This window comes from Muntiacus reevesi, chromosome 7, assembly GCF_963930625.1.
Source record: "Muntiacus reevesi chromosome 7, mMunRee1.1, whole genome shotgun sequence".
NCBI lineage: Eukaryota > Metazoa > Chordata > Mammalia > Artiodactyla > Cervidae > Muntiacus > Muntiacus reevesi.
Window position 1 is genome coordinate 36867104 of NC_089255.1, and position 18756 is coordinate 36885859.

Sequence of the window (18756 nt, forward strand, 5' to 3'; positions counted from 1 at the left end):
GTTTCCCCTCCAATCAAGTTTGTTTCCAGCTCAAGACTTTGTACTTGTTACTCTCTCTAGCTGGAACACCATCTCTCTACATGCCTCCAATGACTGGCTCTTCTATCTCAAATTCAGCCCTCTGCTTGAATGTCACCTCCTCAGAGAAATATTCTTTAATCATCGTAATCTAAAATAATATCTGCCCTTGCAATGCCACTCTGTTCTTTTACTCTGCTTTATTTTTTTTTCACAAAACATCTTTTGCTACCTAAAATTAATTTTATTCATAATTTTACTTATTTGGTTTTTCCCTGCTTCTTTCAATGAAATATAAACTCTGTGATGGCAAAGTCTTTGTCTTGCTCACTTTACAGACACAGAAACAAGCTCCAAAAAGTAAACTTGTTTGAGGACACAGAATTAGTAGCTGATAAAACCAGGCAGCAACCAAGGTCTTCTGACTTGAAATCATACACTCTATTTCATGCTAAATCACTTCAGACGTGTCCGACTCTGTGCGACTCGAAGGACTGTAGTCCACCAGGCTCCTCTGCCCATGGGATTCTCCAGGCAAGAATGCTGGAGCGGGCTGCCATTTCCTTCTCCATGTTTCAACTTTACTGCTTCACAAAGATCAAGTCAGTGCCTTTAAGATTCATGGATGGTGCTGCAGCTCAACAGGAAAACTGAAATACTTTAAAATGATCACGGTCAATAATTTTCATTAGTAGGCTTTTTTGCTCTCTTTTTCAGTAATTTCAAATTATCCTCAATTAACACGTACTAATGTGGTAGTCTGAAGAGATTACAATGAATGTTATTTTAAAAATTTTCAGTTACCAGAGTCATTTCAGTCATATGCTATACACAGATAAACATTCTATGTGTTCTTCCTCCATTTGTTCATTTCTGCAACCTGTGTTTAATCTATTCATATTAATTATCTACTTATTTCTTCTTTCATCAAATTATCTTTTCTCCTTTAGTTATTCCTTTTTAGTTTTGAGATTTAAATATTTTTAAAATGTTCTTTGTATATAATAAAGACAAGTCTCAGTAATCAAAAATTTCTGCAATCTATTTAAGCTCCCTTTTTTGTCCTTAGCTGCCATTCACTGACAATCACAGTCAACAGATCTCAATATTTTCCTAAGACATCATGACTAAGAGGAATATCTAATATCCTCAATTTGGTTGATGTAACTCTGAGGTTAGAGATTTGTCCTTCTAGAAGGAAAACATTTAAGAGTCCTTTGTTCTGGCTCTGACCTTACTTTTGCCATGGAAAGGTTGAGACAGAGGTAAAGAGAGATCAGCTGCCTAGGCAGATTTTGATGTGATCCCTCCAAGAAATAATACCAGGTCAGGGAAATTCAGCCACCTTAAATAATGCAGAAAAAAACAATTCAACCTAACTGGGGAAAGCAGCTATAGATGCAGGTAACTGTAATTGAAAGTAGATTATAATAAACACCAGTAGCGAAGTATAATGAGCTATGAAAGTCTGGGAGTGGTAAGAATTAGTTCTACTTGGTGAGAAGAAAAGAAAAGTCCTATGGAGGAAAGATGTCTTAAGAATAAGGCAACACATAACTAAGCCTTGAAATAGGTGATCTCCAGAAACTTCCTCAACTGATGGTAATTTGGCAATAGCTATCTCAGATGGTAAAGAATCTGCCTGCAATGCAGGAGACCTGGGTTCAATCCCAGATCAGGAAGATCCCCTGGAGAAGGAAATGTCAACCCACTCCAGTATTCTTACCTGGAGAATTCCATGGACAAGGGGCCTGGCAGGCTACCATCCATGAGATTGCAAAGAGTGGGACACAACTGAGTGACTTTCACTATTAACCATCAAAGCTGCAAATGCATACATTCTTTTTGACCCAGCAATTACACTTCTGGAGATTTGTCTTACAGATATACACTTTGCAGCTGCTCTATATTCTGACATGGAAAGATCTCCTAGATACACTGCAAAGTGGAAAAAAAAGGTAAGTGCTGAATGTACATCATGCCACTTTTGAATCAAAAAGGAAAAAATAAGAGTACACATTTGTATTTATTGTATACACATAATGAAATTCAGAAAGAATATGTTAAGGAACTAAATGTTAAGAACAGAGGAGCCTGGCTGGCTATGGTACATAGGGTCGCAAAGAGTCAGACACGACTGAAGCAACTAAGCAGAAGCAGCATGCAAGCATTATCTAAAATGTCCAGTTTCCAACAACAACAAAAAATTACAAGACATGCAAAGAAACAGGACAGTGTGATTCATATATGTAAAAAAAAAAAAGTAGGCAACAAAAACCACTTATGAGAATGACTAGATGCTGGGCATAACAAAAAAATATTTCAAAGTAGGTATTATAAGTATGTTCATAGAACTAAAGGAAAGCTTGATTAAAGAAAGGAAAGTATAATGGCAAATGGCAATGACATATCAAACAGGGACTATCATTAAAGAGATATTTTAAAACAGAACTAAATGTAAATTCTGGGTATGACAAATACAGTAACTGAAACAGAAGCAGTATATGATGTAGAAAGAAGCTCAGACTGCAAAAAAGACCCTTGATCCTAAAGGAGTAATGTGTGTTCTTACAAGATACACTCTAACTCTGTGTATGTTTTTAAAAGCTGTAACACTCAATAATAAAATTAATGAATACCATCTGTAACGTAATCATAAACTCTATATGATACTTCTTGGATGATATCCATTCTCTTACACAATCAGCAGGCATTTCTTTAAAAATAGTGATACTATAATAAGCTAATCCTCAAATATTTAATAATAGTATGAAAAATCTTACTGGTCTGACATCACCACAGGAATTGGTAAACTGTCGAGCCAAGCCAAAATCAAGCATATAACATTTCCGACATGTACTAGGAAAGCGACCCATGGCAAAGTTTGACTGGAAAATAAAGAAGGAAAACACACCTATTATTATTACACTTAGTCCTTATATCTTATCCTTCCTGTATTTTAATTCTTCTATTTAAACTCTATATAATACACATCCTACATATACTGCTCTAGTCAATGTTTATTGGATATTAACACATAATTTTGCTGCAGGATCTATTAATGCCTAAGATCAGGTGAACTTGAGCAAAAAAAATTTATGTGACTATTATAAAGTTACATAAAATACAACATTGATTTAATTGGAGTCAGTACTCTAAGTTTCTTGAAATTCTAGTCTAAGTCACTACTTAAACAATCACCCAGCCCTTACTTTTTAAAATGGGAAGAACTAGGAGTGAACAAGATAGAATATATAGTCCAGAAATTGAAATGAATTTCCTATAAGCATCATGAAGCTGAATTTCACTAAGTGCAAAAGTTAAAATACAATTCAAGGAAACATAACAGACTTAAGGACAATACATTTTCCATTCTTCCCTTAACAAAGATAAATGTAACATTAAATGACCACAAGTTTGCAAAAATGGGTATCTTAAGTAAACAAATTTATAAAAGCAAAAGTCTAATTGTTATAGAATTGTTAGCTTTTATCTTAAAATACTATTCTACTTAGGGAGCTTTCTAATCAAATTGGAAACTCTTCAATTACCATGGTTCTCAAATAAAGACATTAAACTTGACATATAAATAAAAGCAGGAAAAATCTACATTACATTAAGTCTGACTCAACTACATTAATTTTAGCTGTCATTTTCATGTAAACTGTTTAATTTTTGAAATCATGTAGCAACAGATGGGTAAAATTTTCAACTGCAACAAGCAACACAATAAATTTATAGTAAATACAGCATATCAGAAATGGGTCATCTCCCCTGTGAGTAATACAAAAACCAAGAAGGAGAAAATAAAAGCATATTTAACAGTTACAGAAATCACAATTTCTAGGAAACCAGAATAGAAAAAAATACTATATTGGCACTGTAGCACTCAGGAGGAAAAGCAAGCTCTTTTGTAATTGATGGTTTCTTTCAAGTATAATTTGTCACTTAAGAAATAGTTCAAATTACACAATGCCAACATCTAAAAGCAACATACATCTGTATTTTTAACCAATATCAGAAAAAAGAAATCCAAAGAATGACTATAAATTTAGGTGTAAGGCTAAGTAAGCATCAGTGTTAACATGTAAGTCAAACATTAGTAATTTTTAATTTGGCTGCTGAGCAACACTTTCATTGTATGAGAAAAGTTCTTGATTATAAATTACAGTATATAATTATCATTTTAAAAAAATTAAAAGGCAAGTTATAATACATTTCAAGTTTACATCTCTGCCATGGAAATTGAAATATTATCTTGTATTTAACATAGAAACCTACGTTTGTATTTTACTGTGTCCCATCATAAGACTGGGTCTCCCAGGTGGCGCGGTGGTAAAGAACCTGCCTGCCAATGCAGGAGACACAAGAGATGTGTGTTTGATCCCTGGGTTGGGAAGATCCTCTGGAATAGGAAATGGCAACCTGCTCCAATATTCTTGCCTGGAAAATTCCATGGACAGAGGAGCCTGGTAGGCTACAATCCATAGAGTTGCAAAGAGTCTGACACCACTGAGTGACTGAGCACACACACACATCATAAGACTAATAAGAGTACCAAGCAAACTCATTCTGAGCTCTGGCAGGAAAAGGCCCCCTACCGGTTTGATGTCTCGGTGCAAGAATCCCACAGAATGGATACTCTCAATAGACTCCAGAATCTGTCTACCCAACCGAAGAGTAGTGCTAATGGTGAATGTGCCCCGGGACTGGCTACGGCGTAGATCTGCCAGATTCCGACCCTGTGGAAACCAAATAGATACTTTCAAGTATGCTACTGAAAGTATGAGAGAAGAGTAGAGAATTATTCATTTACCATTAAAAAATGTTTTGACTGAACTAGCAAGAATTTTATCTGAATCATGATTCTTTCACTCAGGAGAAGAATTCTCAAGATAATGTATGAACATTTCAGACAATAACCAAAGCTTTTTTAAACTTTTTTTTTTAATGAAGGACTCTTTAAATTCTATAGTACTTCACAGTTTGCAAGTTTCACACACATGATTTCATAGAATGCCATAAAAACACTTTTCAAAAATCTCCTATCCCTATATTGCTCCATCTCCTGCTTCCCTCTCCCCACTGTGAACCTGCTTTTTTGTTTTACTCACTAGTTTGTTGTAATTTTTAGATTTCACATAAAAGTTATGTCATATAGTATTTGTCTTTATCTATTCTGTGTCTATAACATATTATGTTCTTGAGTCATCATATTTCCCTTTGTCACTGATGTCATAATAAAATGTAGTCTTGATTACACAAAAAAGATATACATATACAAGGGCAGTAATTCCTCATTATTGCCTAACATATATTCCTATACAAACTACTTAACTTTTCTATGTCACAGCTTCCTTATAAAATGGGGCCAATAATACCTACCTTATACTGTTTTATAAGGCTTAAACAAGATCCATGTAGTGTCTGGCACATAGTAGGTACTCAGTAAGTGCTAATTACTATTATAAATAAAAATGATATGAAACACTCAATCATAGCAGTAGATAAAAGCGAGGAATTTATCTAGCCTGTGTCAGATGCATTACATTCATGACTGTATTTAGTCCTTAGCACCCTAAACAGAAGTTGTTACACCAGTTTTTCAGATGAGGATAGTAAGGCTCAGAGAGTTTAAAAAATGTTAACCTGTTAAGAAAAAGCTGTTCTTCAAATCTAAGTCTGTTTAACTGGAAAGTGTTCTTTTTCCACTTTACAGTACTGATCTACCCAGAAGACTCCTTATTGAGTAGGTAACAAATCAGCATTCTGATCGAGAATAGGCTATGACGCTGCAGTTCCACCTGGAGCATTTATATGAAGAATTTATACACATAGTAATATGGAATGAATATTATTAAATAAAAAAAGAAACACATTTCTCCCTAAATAATGCTATAAATTTAACATGATCCAATAAATATATAAGAGGATTTTATTATTAAAAATTTTAAACATACTCAAAAGGAAAGAAAGTAATATAATGAACCCTCATACACCTATCCATCACTCAGAATTAATAATTATCAATTAATGGCCAATCTTTTTTCATCTGTTATCCACCCCCCCCCAATATGTAACATACAATGTCTCCTTTCCTACTCACACATATAGTGGATAATTCTCATGAAAATTTTAACCATAATTTCACCTACATATATTAGGTAAAGAAATGAAAATATATAATAAAATCAAAGAAATTATATGCCAGCAGTTCTATCACAAAAAAATTTGAAACTGGAAATATCAATATAAGCCATGATATATTTTTTCTTTTAAAAAAATTTATATACCCTGAACCTATTCACTTGAAAAGAATTTAAAACAATGACCAACCCAATTGCAGGGACCCATAGCATCCAGATTCTGGTCTCTAAATACCATTTCTCATTAAGAGGAATCAGAAAGTAAACTGTGTAAAGTCACTCAGTTGTGTCCGACTCTGTGCGACTCCATGGACTGTAGCCTGCCAGGCTCCTCTGTCCATGAAATTTTCCAGGCAATCATAGTGGAGTGGGTTGCTGTTTCCTCCTCCAGGGTCAGAAAGTAAGGGTGCTATCAGAGCTCCCTACTGGGAGCCAATTCATTTTTCTGAAAACTTGAAATTAAAGAATCAAACATTAGTCCTGCCTTTCTGTGTGAAATGTACCTAAGGATAACCTAATAATTGATGGAATGCTCTTAAAAGAATTCCAGTAATATACTGGAATTTTATTCCAGTAAAAAAATTCCAGTAATAAAGAGGAATTGTAAAATTATAACTGTATATTTGCAACCCCACTGAAGTAAAGAATTTTGGCAGTGATTACTAATGGGTTGATAAAACCTAAGAGAAAAATTAGTGGCTCAGATGGTAAAGAATCTGCCTGTGATGTGGGAGACCTGGGTTCAATCCCTGGGTTAGAACGATCCCCTGGAGGAGGGCATGGCAACCCACTCCAGTATTCTTGCCTGGAGAATCCCTATGGACAGAGGAGCCTGGTGGGCTATGGTCCATGGGGTCACAAAGAGTCAGACGTGACTCACTCAGCACACACAAGAGAAAAATTATGGGAACTTTAAAATGGATGGAGAGGCTGATAGCCTCAGAACCTCACTAAAAGAGACAAGCAACACTGTCTGCTGATATAATATAAATAGGAAGCACACAACCCATCTCTGAAGTATTTTAGCAAAATAAAAATGGAATCTGATCTAATCACAAATTTACAGAGAATACAGGGGACAGAAGAATATGTTAAATATTACCACATGGAGACAATTAGCAAAATCCAGAGTATGGAAACTTCTGCATAACAAATGATTTTTTAAATCAATGACAATACAAACAACAAAAAGAAAACTTAAGAAAAAAAAATGAGAGGGAACTTTTAAAAAGAGGCTTAAGAGGGGCTTTCCTGGTAGTCCAGTGGCTAAGACTCCAGGCTCCCAATGCAGGGGGCCCAGGTTCGATCCCTAGTATCCCTGGTTAGGGAACTAGATTCCACGTGCCACAGCTAAGATCCTGCATAAAAACTCCTCATGCCACAATGATGATCAGAGCATCCACAACTGAGACCAGCACAGCCAAATAAATAAATATTAAAAAAAAAAAAAAAAATAGGGGCTTGCCTGGCGGCCTCGTGGTTAAGAATCCACCTGCAATTGCAGGGGACACGGATTTGAGCCCTGGTCTGGGAAAATTCCACACACTGCAGAGCTACTGAGCCCACATGCTGCAACTAGTGAACCACACTCCTATAGCCCATGCTCAGTCACGAGAGAAGCTACTGCCGGGAGAAGCCTGTGCACAACGAGAAGAGTAGCCCTGGCTTGCTGCAATTAGAAAGAGCCTACCTGCAGTAACAAAGACCCAGCATGGCCAAAAATAAACAAATAAATAAACAAACCTTTAAAAAAAATTTGTTTAAAGAAAAACAAAAAATAAGAGGCTTAAGATATACATATCCATCAAATACAATGTATAAACCTTGTCTGGAACCAGATTCAAGTATAACAAATATAAAAAAATAACTGAGAGATACAACCAAGAAAATGTGAAGACTGACTTGATAATTGATACTATTATTAAGATATTATTGTGTATTATGGTTACTAGTGGAAGAAAAAGAATCCTTGACTATATATATATATTTATGATAAAATATGACTTCAACTTGCTTTGAAATCATCTGGGGAAGGAGAAGAAAGGCAAAATACAGCTCTACTTTCATTTATATTTAATTTTTTCCACAATAATAAAAGTTCAAAAATATATGGCAGCCCTGATGTTAGGCAATCTAGATCTACATCTATGCTGGTTACAGGATTCAAAACATTTTTTGCCCCTTTCCTAGGTGATATGCTTATCACAAAATACCATCCTTTGGCTATACAAGGTTGATCACATAAAAGCCTCAATGGTGACAGGATAGCAAACGAGACCTGGCCACGGTTTTCCTAGTAGATATGAGAAAATAAGCGGGTCTGACTGCTTGAGCCCTATTAGATTTCAGACCCATTTTCATGGTAAATAGCTAGAATTACTACAGGAGAAATAGGATTATTCCTTAAAAATTTAAAAGCAGATATTATATAACTGAATCACCAGGAGACAAAAGACTAAAGTTAGCTTAAGAACAATGAGGGTTTTTAGAAGAAATTAGAAATGTCGGTGAGAAACTGGGTCTGAGCATATAAATTTTATCAAAATATATGGGGAAACCCTAGCAGTCAACTTTAATATGTCAAACAAGGGAAAGAACCCTCAAACAGTTATACCAGCTTTAGTCTTAAATCAAGTCCAACATATACAGGTGGCAAGTTAATGGTGGGTTAATTTTTTTATGATGGAGAAAAAAACCAAACAAACTAGCATGCAAGTCAAATCAAAGCATTCTTAGATGAGTCCACAGGAGCTTGCCAAAAGTCACAAGAGCCATCACTGCCTGATATACACCATCCTCCTTAGTTTTCCATCCTTGCATCTGCCTCATTTCCAGAAGTGAGATTAAGGTGAGTGTAAATAAAATAAAAAAGACTATATGCTAGGACTAAGAGAGACTCTACAGACTTAAAAAGCATCTCCACATTATCTAGTCAGTAGTAGTCTATACACAAAAATAAAAGAGCTTTCTCTTATTGTGCCAAGAATATTGGCCCAAGGCATCCATCAAGTAAGTCCTAACACCCATTAAGTTAGTCAGTCCCAGGAAAACCTCAATCCTCCTTGAGCTAAAGTCTCTTCATTTGCGAAATGGGGGTAAAACCTTCCCTATCCTCTTCAGGGGAAATGATAAGGATCAAGTAAGATGCATAATAAATCCAAAAGAAAAAAAACTATAAAATAGCATACAAAAGTTATATTATTATTATAGGCCAAAGTGAGAGATGGCGAGGTTCATATTAATGACCTAAAAAGATACAGGGATTCTGCTTCAAGTAAAAAAACTATGCGGGCTCAAGAGTAGTGAATCACATAACTCAGAGACATCAAGACAATAGTCTGCAGGAAATGAATGTCTATAGATCTAAATCAAATGCTGAAGGATAGCTGAGGGAAACAAGAGGAGGAAGAATTTAGGCGAGGATTTATGTCTCTGAAATCACTACTAAGTAGTTAAGCTGAAAAAATGAATAAACAAAAGAACCAAATGCCTAAAACAAACTTTGCTAAAGATGAAGGGAAACCTTGAGAACTCTAAGTTCTCTTAAGTTAGGCAGCAAAGTGAACCATGGCTTTTACACTTTGATGGTAAGTACAGGCTCAGAACTGTGTGTGTGTGTTTGTGTGTGCATGTGTGTATGCGTGTGCACACGCATGTGTTCATTCAGGGGCAGGGGCAGAGGCAGAGGCAGTGTCAGAGAGAATGGGCTGATTTCCCTCTTTTTGCTGCAGTCATTACTTCAATGCTCCCTTTCTGAATTTCTGTCATCTGCTACCCAACCCAACTCCACTCTCCATCTCAAGGACAGGAGAACAGAGCTATGTTAATAGGAAAGAGAAAGAAGAACAGCATTTCTCTCCATCTCATTTTAAAATTTTCTAACAGTCAAGGTTGATATTTGTGAAAATGGGAACCTAGAGTCCCTAACATAATAAATGATGGAGAAGGAAGGGACAGGAACAGGGCAAAACTCATTATATCCGGTAATCCATGTGGGGATCAAAAATTTGGCAATGATGACAATCAATGAAGATGTGCATCAGAGAAAACAGTTGATAAAGACAACCCTTCCATCTTTGGAAAAATCTGTTATCACCAGGTCTGTTTAAATATATACCATCTGCATAGTATAAAACATTCTGCAATGTTACCAAGAATGTTGTTAATTTTATTCATATCTACTGTAATTTGGTACTCTGATCAAAATTGGTCAATTTTAAGATACATTTTCAAAGTAACCTACCTGCAACTGCATGACCACGTAGTTGAATCGATCATTCCTCCCACAACCAATAAATCTACAAACATGGTCTTTCCCTGGATAAAAAGAAAGAAAGATACAAGACAGTACAAAAGGTTATACTATAGTTTCTCTTCTTAAAAATTAATAATTTGTTTTTCTGCATGTTATTTTAATGACTGAATATAAAAACCTGTCTTAAGAATCTTAACAATAGGATATCAGTATTATTCAAAATTTCTACCCACCTCTCTCCATATCCTACACTGCTCTTTATATAGTAAAGTTTAAGTGCTTACTAAATGAATAAACAAATGAATGAGGGGACTAATGAATGATTATTTAGGAAGGAAACAATTAAGAGGTCATTTCAAATCAACTTGCTCAGACATGATACATATAAAAGAAAGAAGAGCTATAAACAAGAACTATGTTAGAAATATATATCCTGGATTTTGGATATGGCCTGCCATTCACCATTATAGATTCTGTGAATCACTTCATCTTTCTGGGCCCCACTGATATGGATTTACTCAGCGGTTTTCAACCTGAGTTTCACATGTGAAATCCAAGAAGGTGCTAGTGGCTGGGGTCCAGAGCGAAGCAGAGGTGGAACAGAGAGAGACTAGGCTTCTGCATCTGATTCAGCAACAGCAAACAAGGGTCCTAAAAGAGGATCAGGTCTGGTGGCTTCCAGGACCAGAAGACAGAATCTGGCTGGAGAACAGTGAATGAAGGGAGGGATGGGATAACAGAATGAGATAGTACTGGAGAAATAGGCAGGCACCAGATCCCGGAGGATCCTGGACTCATTCATAATAAGGAATCTGAACCACATGTATAGGTCAGTGTTTTCTAACCCTAGCTGCTTATTAGAATTATCTGGGGAACTTTTTAAAAACTCCTACTAAACTTTTTTTTTTTTTTTTTTTTACTGAATCAGAATCTATGTGGGAAAGATACAGGATATGAGCTTTCAAAAGTTCTCTGACCCAAAAGCAGATAGGCCATGGATGTTTTTGAAACATCCATATATTTGAAAACTACTGCTGAGTAGTATGAGAAGCATCTAAAAGATTTTAACAGAAAGAAAAACACTTAAAACATTCCATTTTAGAACACTGCCATGGTAGCAATGAGGAAGACAGACTATAGGGAGGTCAATTATGGAGGCAGAATGGTCATTCTGCGGACAGTTACAATATCCCAAGAGCGAACAGGGCTTGAACCTTTTTTTAATCTAATGTATTATAGTAGATATAGAAAAGAGAAACAGGATAAATCTGAGAGATGCTAAAGATGTAGTTACTGACTAGAAATGGGCACAATTAAATAAAAAGTTGTACTAGAATAAGAGAATGTAGTAAGTTGTATAGCTTTTAAGGGCTATCAGAATGTTGAGTTTGAAGACAATCAGGTGAATTCAGCAGACAGTTATAATTTCAAGCCTGAGACAAAAACTGAGCTCCAGAAATTTACTGGGGAATGATTGGTTCATAGAAGGCAGATAGAACTACAAACATAAATGGAAGATTTCCAAGTTGAAAGAATAAAGAATGAGAAGACAAGAAACCTAAGAACAGAATTCTAGAAAATGAACCATCTGAAAAGTATGAGTAGAAACAAAAGAGCCCATGAAGGGAGCAGAGTAATATCCTGAAAGGCAGGAGAAACCTAAGAGAGATAAAGGTCACAGAATTCAAAGGAAGAAGTGGCCAGTGGCTGAGAAGAGCTCAGTAATATAAACAATTAGGAAGTTACTGGTGAGTGGAAGGGGTAGAAGCCAGTCCATAATGGATTAAAGAATAAATGGAACATGAGACAGAGGGCAATCTTTGAAAAAGCTTCCTATAAAGTGAGGAAGTCACAGACCCAGAGCCAGGAGAGACTTTAACAGACTGATGAGAAATATAATCCAAAGTTCAAAAAGAATTAGTCCACTAATTTAAAATATAAATACAATCCAGGTTTAATTTAGTTAATGAGTCCACACTTCTCTTTTGCATCTGAGTTATCACATTGTTCTCTCATTCTCTGTGCTTCTGTTGAAAGGGGCCGTAACTAGCAAGAACAAGTACAATAGGAACAATAATTCACAATGTGTACAATGTATGTATATCACTTTACGTACATTTTACATATGTCTGCAAAACTAACTCATCTAATAAACTGTAGTGAGAGTAAAAAGATAAAATGACTGTCAACTGGTCAACTTACTCTTTTCTTCAGCTTCAAAGAAACAAAGAATCATTTTAAAGTATTTTCTTACTGTCCATTCCTCAAGACTCCAACTTCTTATTATGTAACAGTTAAATGCAGTATCTCTATTACAAAGGCATTTAAGTCATCTAATAACAAAAGGTCATACTAAATTTAACTCCTCTTGGAATGCTCTTTATAAAATATTTTTATAATACAAAATACTATTTATCTCTTGATACTAAAACCACCCTACTTTTAAAAAGATAAAAATCAAATAAACTAGACCTTTATTGGGTAACCAAAATACAAAGTCAGTAGCAAATTTTCTAGGATTCCCTGGTACATCTTCACTGCCTTAGGGGAGAGCTTAATGAATTCTTATCTCATACTTTATAACATAGCGTACCCACTGCTCTTATATTTTACATATATGCAATTAATGAAACTACTTATTAAAGTTAGTTCATTAAATATGTACCAATTTTTGGAAGCATGGAACAACTAGAATTTAATTGAAACAGTAACTCTTCACCACCACTTACAGCAGTTCTTAAAATAACTTTACAATAATTAGTACAAACTGAAGTTATCGTTCCATGAATACAGGGGCCCTACCTATGTTTGCCACAGCACCTGGCAAAGAGTGAAACACCTGATATTTGCAAATGAACAAACTAATGGAAATAATAACTATAATAATAATAATAAAGCATGCATAATATGAAGCATACTGTGCTAGGCATTATTTTAAGTGCTTTATATGTACTTAATTCTCACAACTTAAATGGCATAAGTATTATTATTTTCTCTATTTTTCCAAATTGAAAAATGGAGGCTTGGTGAGGTTAACTACTGTGTCTAAGACCCCACAGCTGGAAGACGACGGAGCAGTTTGATCCCAGAGTCTTTGTTCTTATCCATTATGCCAGGAGTACTTGAAACAGATTTTAAAGTCAAGTAACACCTTGTAAATAAATATTAAAACTAAGCAGTAAATAAAGACTTTGACAAAATATGGGCTTCCCTCATAGCTCAGTCGGTAAAGAATCTGCCTGCAATGCAGGAGACCTGGGTTAGATTCCTGGGTTGGGAAGATCCCCTGGAGAAGGAAATGGCAATCCACTCCAGTATTCTTGCCTGGAAAATCCCATGGACAAAGGAGCCTGCTGGGCTACAGTCCATGGGGTGGCAAGAGTAGGACCGACATAGCGACTAAACCACCCACCATGACACAATACAGAGAAGGAGATCCACTATGTGCCAAGTAAAGCAAGCACTAGGAATACAAGATAAATTAAATAAGATCCATGCCCTCAAGGAATTCACAGCCTGGCTATATAAACAAAAAATTACAACATGTATTAGTTAGTATGATGAGCTCTGCATTGTAGACAAATTGCTGTGGATACACAGAAGATGTGAAAATTTCATGAGGCTTTTCTAGAGCTAAGTCATTAGATTTTAAATAATTAATAGCGTTAACAGACTAGAGGGCTGGATAAGAGGCTGAGGTGGGGCATGCTGAGATAAGAAAAGGACACTAGAGTCTTGTAGGCCACATAAAGGAGTTTAGATCTGAGACACAATGGGTGGCAGCTGGGGGTGGGGGTAGGCAGTTCAAAGGTTTTCAAGCACGCTGCTGCTGCTGCTGCTGCTGCTGCGTTCAGTCGTGTCCAACTCTGTGCGACCCCATAGACAGCAGCCCACCAGGCTTCCCCATCCCTGGGATTCTCTAGGCAAGAACACTGGAGTGGGTTGCCATTTCCTTCTCCAATGCATGAAAGTGAAGTCGCTCAGTCGTGTCTGACTCATACCGACTCCATGGACTGCAGCATGACAGCTACATAATTTGGCCTGTGTTTTGGCAAAGTAATGCTATTCACCATTAGATGCTGGTTTATGGAAGAGCTGAAGGCAGAGAGATCAATTAGGAGGTTAATACAACAGATGAGGTAAAACATAAGGAAGGTTCAAATTAAAGCACTGAGAATGAGAATTTAAATAGGAAAGATTTCAAATTAAGTTTTAAGAGACAGAATAGACAGACTAGGCAAGAGAAGAAAGTGAATGAAGCCTTTTAAGTTAAGTGGACAAAGTAAACTGTATTAATATAAACCAAGACTAAAGTATGACACAGGATAATGATTTCTGGTTTGGGGATTTTGCACTGATTTATCTATAGAACATGCAAGTTGTGTTAGAAATTTAGGGGTAGAGTTTAACAGAGGTCAACCATGTAAAGCCTCCCAGTGGCTCAGTGATAAAAAAATCTGCCTGCCAATGCAAGCAGACACGGGTTTGATCTCTGGGCTGGGAAGGTTTCCTGGAGAAAGAAATGGCTACCCACTCCAGTATTCTTGCCTGGAGAATCCCATGGACAGAGGCACCAGGTGGGCTACAGTCCATAGGGTCGCAGAGTCGGACACAACTGAGCACACACACACAACTATGCAAAGTGACAGATCTATGTATTGTCAATGAGGTAGGAGTTGACGGCCCAGCGAAGACGGATAGTTTGAGAGGAGGACACCTGCTAGGACACCAGCACGCCAGGGAAAGAAGGAGGAACTAGTGTAGGAGACTGAGAAGGAAATCTATTCAGATTTTCCTTTTTTTCATGAGTCAGTTTCAACACTGCAGGTTTTTCTAGGCATTTGTCCATTTCATGTAAGTTATTTAATTTGCTGTCATGTAGTCCATAGTATTCCCTTGTTATAATTCTTTTTAAATTCCTGTAAGGTCTGTAAAAATGTCCCCTCTTCCGCTCCTCATTTTAGTAATTTCAGTGTTTTTTTTTTTTTTTTCCTTTCTGTCTAGTAAAGGCTTGTCAATTTGTTAATTTTTTAAATAAAAGAACCAATTTCTGACTTTGTGGAATTTTCCCCACTGTTTTTCTAGTCTCTCCTTTATTAATTTCCACTGCAATCTTTCTTATTTCCTTTCTTCTGCTTGCTTTAGATTTAGTTTGCTCTTCTTTTTCTAGTGTCATAAGGTGGAAGGTTAGGCTATTTACTGGAAATCTTTCTGTTTTCATGATATAAGTGTTCACTGCTATAAATTTCTTTCTAAGTATTGTTCAAGCTGTACCCCATAACTTTAGGTATCTTGTGATGATGAAGTTTTAACTAAGCAATCAGTAGAACCACTTGTGAATCTTAGAAGGTAGGGTCATTAATGCCATATATTATGCAGGACAAACTATTATTTTTCTTTGAAGGAGACACAATACTGCTGGAAAGAAAAAAAGCACTGGCTTCAAGTTAAATTTCAACTCTGCCACTTAATAGTTATGGGACTTTGACCAAATTTTGGTTTCCTCAACAGAGCTACTGAAAATAGTTAAATGAGATAATATATTTATAAAGCATTTTCTTGATTAACTATTCAGTGTTCATTCCTCCCTGCTAACAGCACCCAAATTTCCCTTTGGAAATGATCTTCCTCTGTCTCAATGGATTTGATTCATTCAGGCAAGGTGGGACATTGCTTTAAGCCAAACAGAATAACCTAGAAACTGAGATCAAGCTCAGCTGGTAAAGAATCCACCTGCGATGTGGGAGACCTGGGTTTGATCCCTGGGTTGGGAAGATCCCCTGGAGAAGGGAACGGCTCCCATTCCAGTATTCTAGCCTGAAGAATTCTATGCACTGTGTAGTCCATGGGGTCACAAAGAGTCGGACATGACTGAGCGACTTGCACTTTCACTTCACTTGATGATGAAAAGAAAACTACATATTCAAGACTGAAGACAATCAATGCATGATACTACTCTAATAAGTATAATTGTTTCTGGGATGTTATAATCAGAGCAAAACTCAATAACTTCATATAATTACAAGAAGAGATATTATATTTGAATATAGGCCCCTTCCAGTTGCTATGGGCAATCGTCTCTCAACTGTGAAAGAAACCAACATCAGGATACAGTTCACAATATGGAGGAGAAAACTGCAGGAAAAAAGTGTCAGATGGATAGTCATATGCAAAGGAATGAAAAGCAGACTCGATCTTATATCATATACAAAAATCAACTATCAAAAATCAACAATCCATCAAAATGGATTAAATACTTGACCCTAAGACTTAAATCCACAAAACTCATAGAAGAGATCACAAGGGGTAAGTTCCTTGACATCAGCCTTGGAGATGACTTTTTTGGTCTTGACAACAAGGGCAAAGATGGCAAATGCAAAAATAAACAAGTGGGATTACATTAAATCAAAATGTTTCTGCACAGCAAAGGAAACCACTAAAATATAACTATATCATCTATCACCTCTGAATCTTTCAGCTTGGTGTGGAAGAAAAGTGCATGTGCTCAAGACTGCTTGAGTTAAATATTAGCTTTTTTCACGTGCCAGCTAGCTATTTAATTTCTACAAGCCATATGAAGAATAATAGCAGCACTTATGTCAAAGACTTATGGCACAAGTGGAATCAGCTAAATAAAGTATTTCTAATACTAAATATACTGCCTGGTACAGAATAAATACTCAATATATGCTCCCTATTACTATCATTAAAGCTTAGTAATTTTGACCACTAATTTTGGAAGGAGACATATATAAACTCAAATCTTGGCTCTACTGATCAGGCTCACCTAGCATGTGCCTCTCTCTGATACCAACTATTCTGTCATATCTGACTGTACTTCAGTGGACCAGGCCAAACATGTCCCCTAATGTCACTGCCCACACACTAGTCATTAGATAATCTCCCTAAAATAACTGTTTTTATCATCTGCCTACTCAAGAAACCATAAACAATAATGCCTGAAGAAATTAGATTAAAATGGTGAGCCTGGATTTCAAGATTCATTCTACATTACTTACCAAACCTCATTTCCTTCAGCTTAACATAAATTATATACTCTGATGAAGTTTGTTTCTTTTTTTATTCTCCCTCACAAATGTTCTACCTTATTTTTTGTTCACGTTATTCCTCTCAACCTCATCTCCTCAAATCAAATGCAACTCTTAAAATCTAAATATCCCTATTAGGAGGTAATATCAACAAATTAATAACTCAGGATCAGATTTTCAGATATTCAGCAAGTTAGTCATGTAGCCGGGCACTGAGGGGGAAACAAATAAACAAGAAAATCAAAATAAGAGTTCCCTAGCAGCAGAGATAAATACATAGAGTAGAGTCTGGTGCACATGTGGAACTAGAGAAAGAAGAGAAGTCAGCAAGTCAGCACTGATCACTAGGAACCATAGGTTGTTGACCACAAGAAAATACAGGATGGAAATGTATCAACAAACCAATTTTAACTTTCTGCTTGTGTGTTTCCTCTTAAAAATCTGCTAAAACACAAAAGAAAGTCTGAACATACAAGCCAAATCTTTACCAGCTGCTGAAAATATCACCACTAAGGCTTTTTCTTAATCTTCTAGCTCTTGACTACTCTAACCCTACAGGGAATGCTTGTGGTCTGTCACCAAGTTCTGTGCAAAAGAGAAACAATCAGTGATATCTCCAGCCAAAAAAGGCCATAAGTAAACTTAATTTAGACAAGTATTATCTAAAGATATTATAGGCAAGGTAGGACCTCACTAGTTAAACACAGATTGTAACTGTGATATAGAAAGGATTTCTACTTATCTAAGGGAAGTAGTAAATTAACTATATACTTTTTGTTCTTAAAGGAAGAGATATGCTATATACTTAATGAAATGTACATAACCTAAAGAATATTTTTGTTCTTATGATTTCAGATGATCATCTACTATTTTTGGTTTCAATTTAAGAGCTTAAAACTTCGGCAGGTGGTGGTGTGGTGGTCTACATCTTAATGTTAATTTTTTGTGTGTGTGTGTAATTAGATTTCTTTGGAGTCCTAACATATTTTGGAAATTCAAAAACTGAACAAATCACAAATGGTGCAGTGGATTAACAATAAAAATAATCTGCAATCTTCAAGGGTAGATGGCATCCAGTTCACTACATCAGATTGTACTTTTCTCCCCACTTCTCAATAAAATTTTTTTAAATTTTTTAATTGCAAATGGAAAAAAAATTTTTTTTAATTGGAGGAAAATTGCTTTACAATGCTGTGTTGGTTTCTGCTGTACAACAACACAAATCAGTCATAATTATACATATATCATCTCCCTCTTGAGCTTCCCTTCCTTCCCCCCATCCTACACC

At 36.0% G+C, this 18756-nt stretch overlaps 1 protein-coding gene across 4 annotated transcripts in view; it reads right to left on the reverse strand.

Annotated features, from left to right (window-relative positions):
* TTBK2 (tau tubulin kinase 2) overlaps positions 1–18756 on the reverse strand; it is a 124606-nt gene that overhangs the window by 45114 nt on the left and 60736 nt on the right. For 3 of the 4 annotated variants that reach the window (XM_065940186.1, XM_065940188.1, XM_065940187.1), the window contains 3 exons: positions 10408–10481; positions 4620–4760; positions 2802–2906 (listed from right to left, as the gene is read on the reverse strand). In XM_065940186.1, coding sequence (XP_065796258.1) covers positions 2802–2906; positions 4620–4760; positions 10408–10481 — 320 coding nt within the window. The remainder of the gene's footprint in view (positions 1–2801; positions 2907–4619; positions 4761–10407; positions 10482–18756) is intronic. The other variant, XM_065940189.1, reaches the window with a different exon arrangement.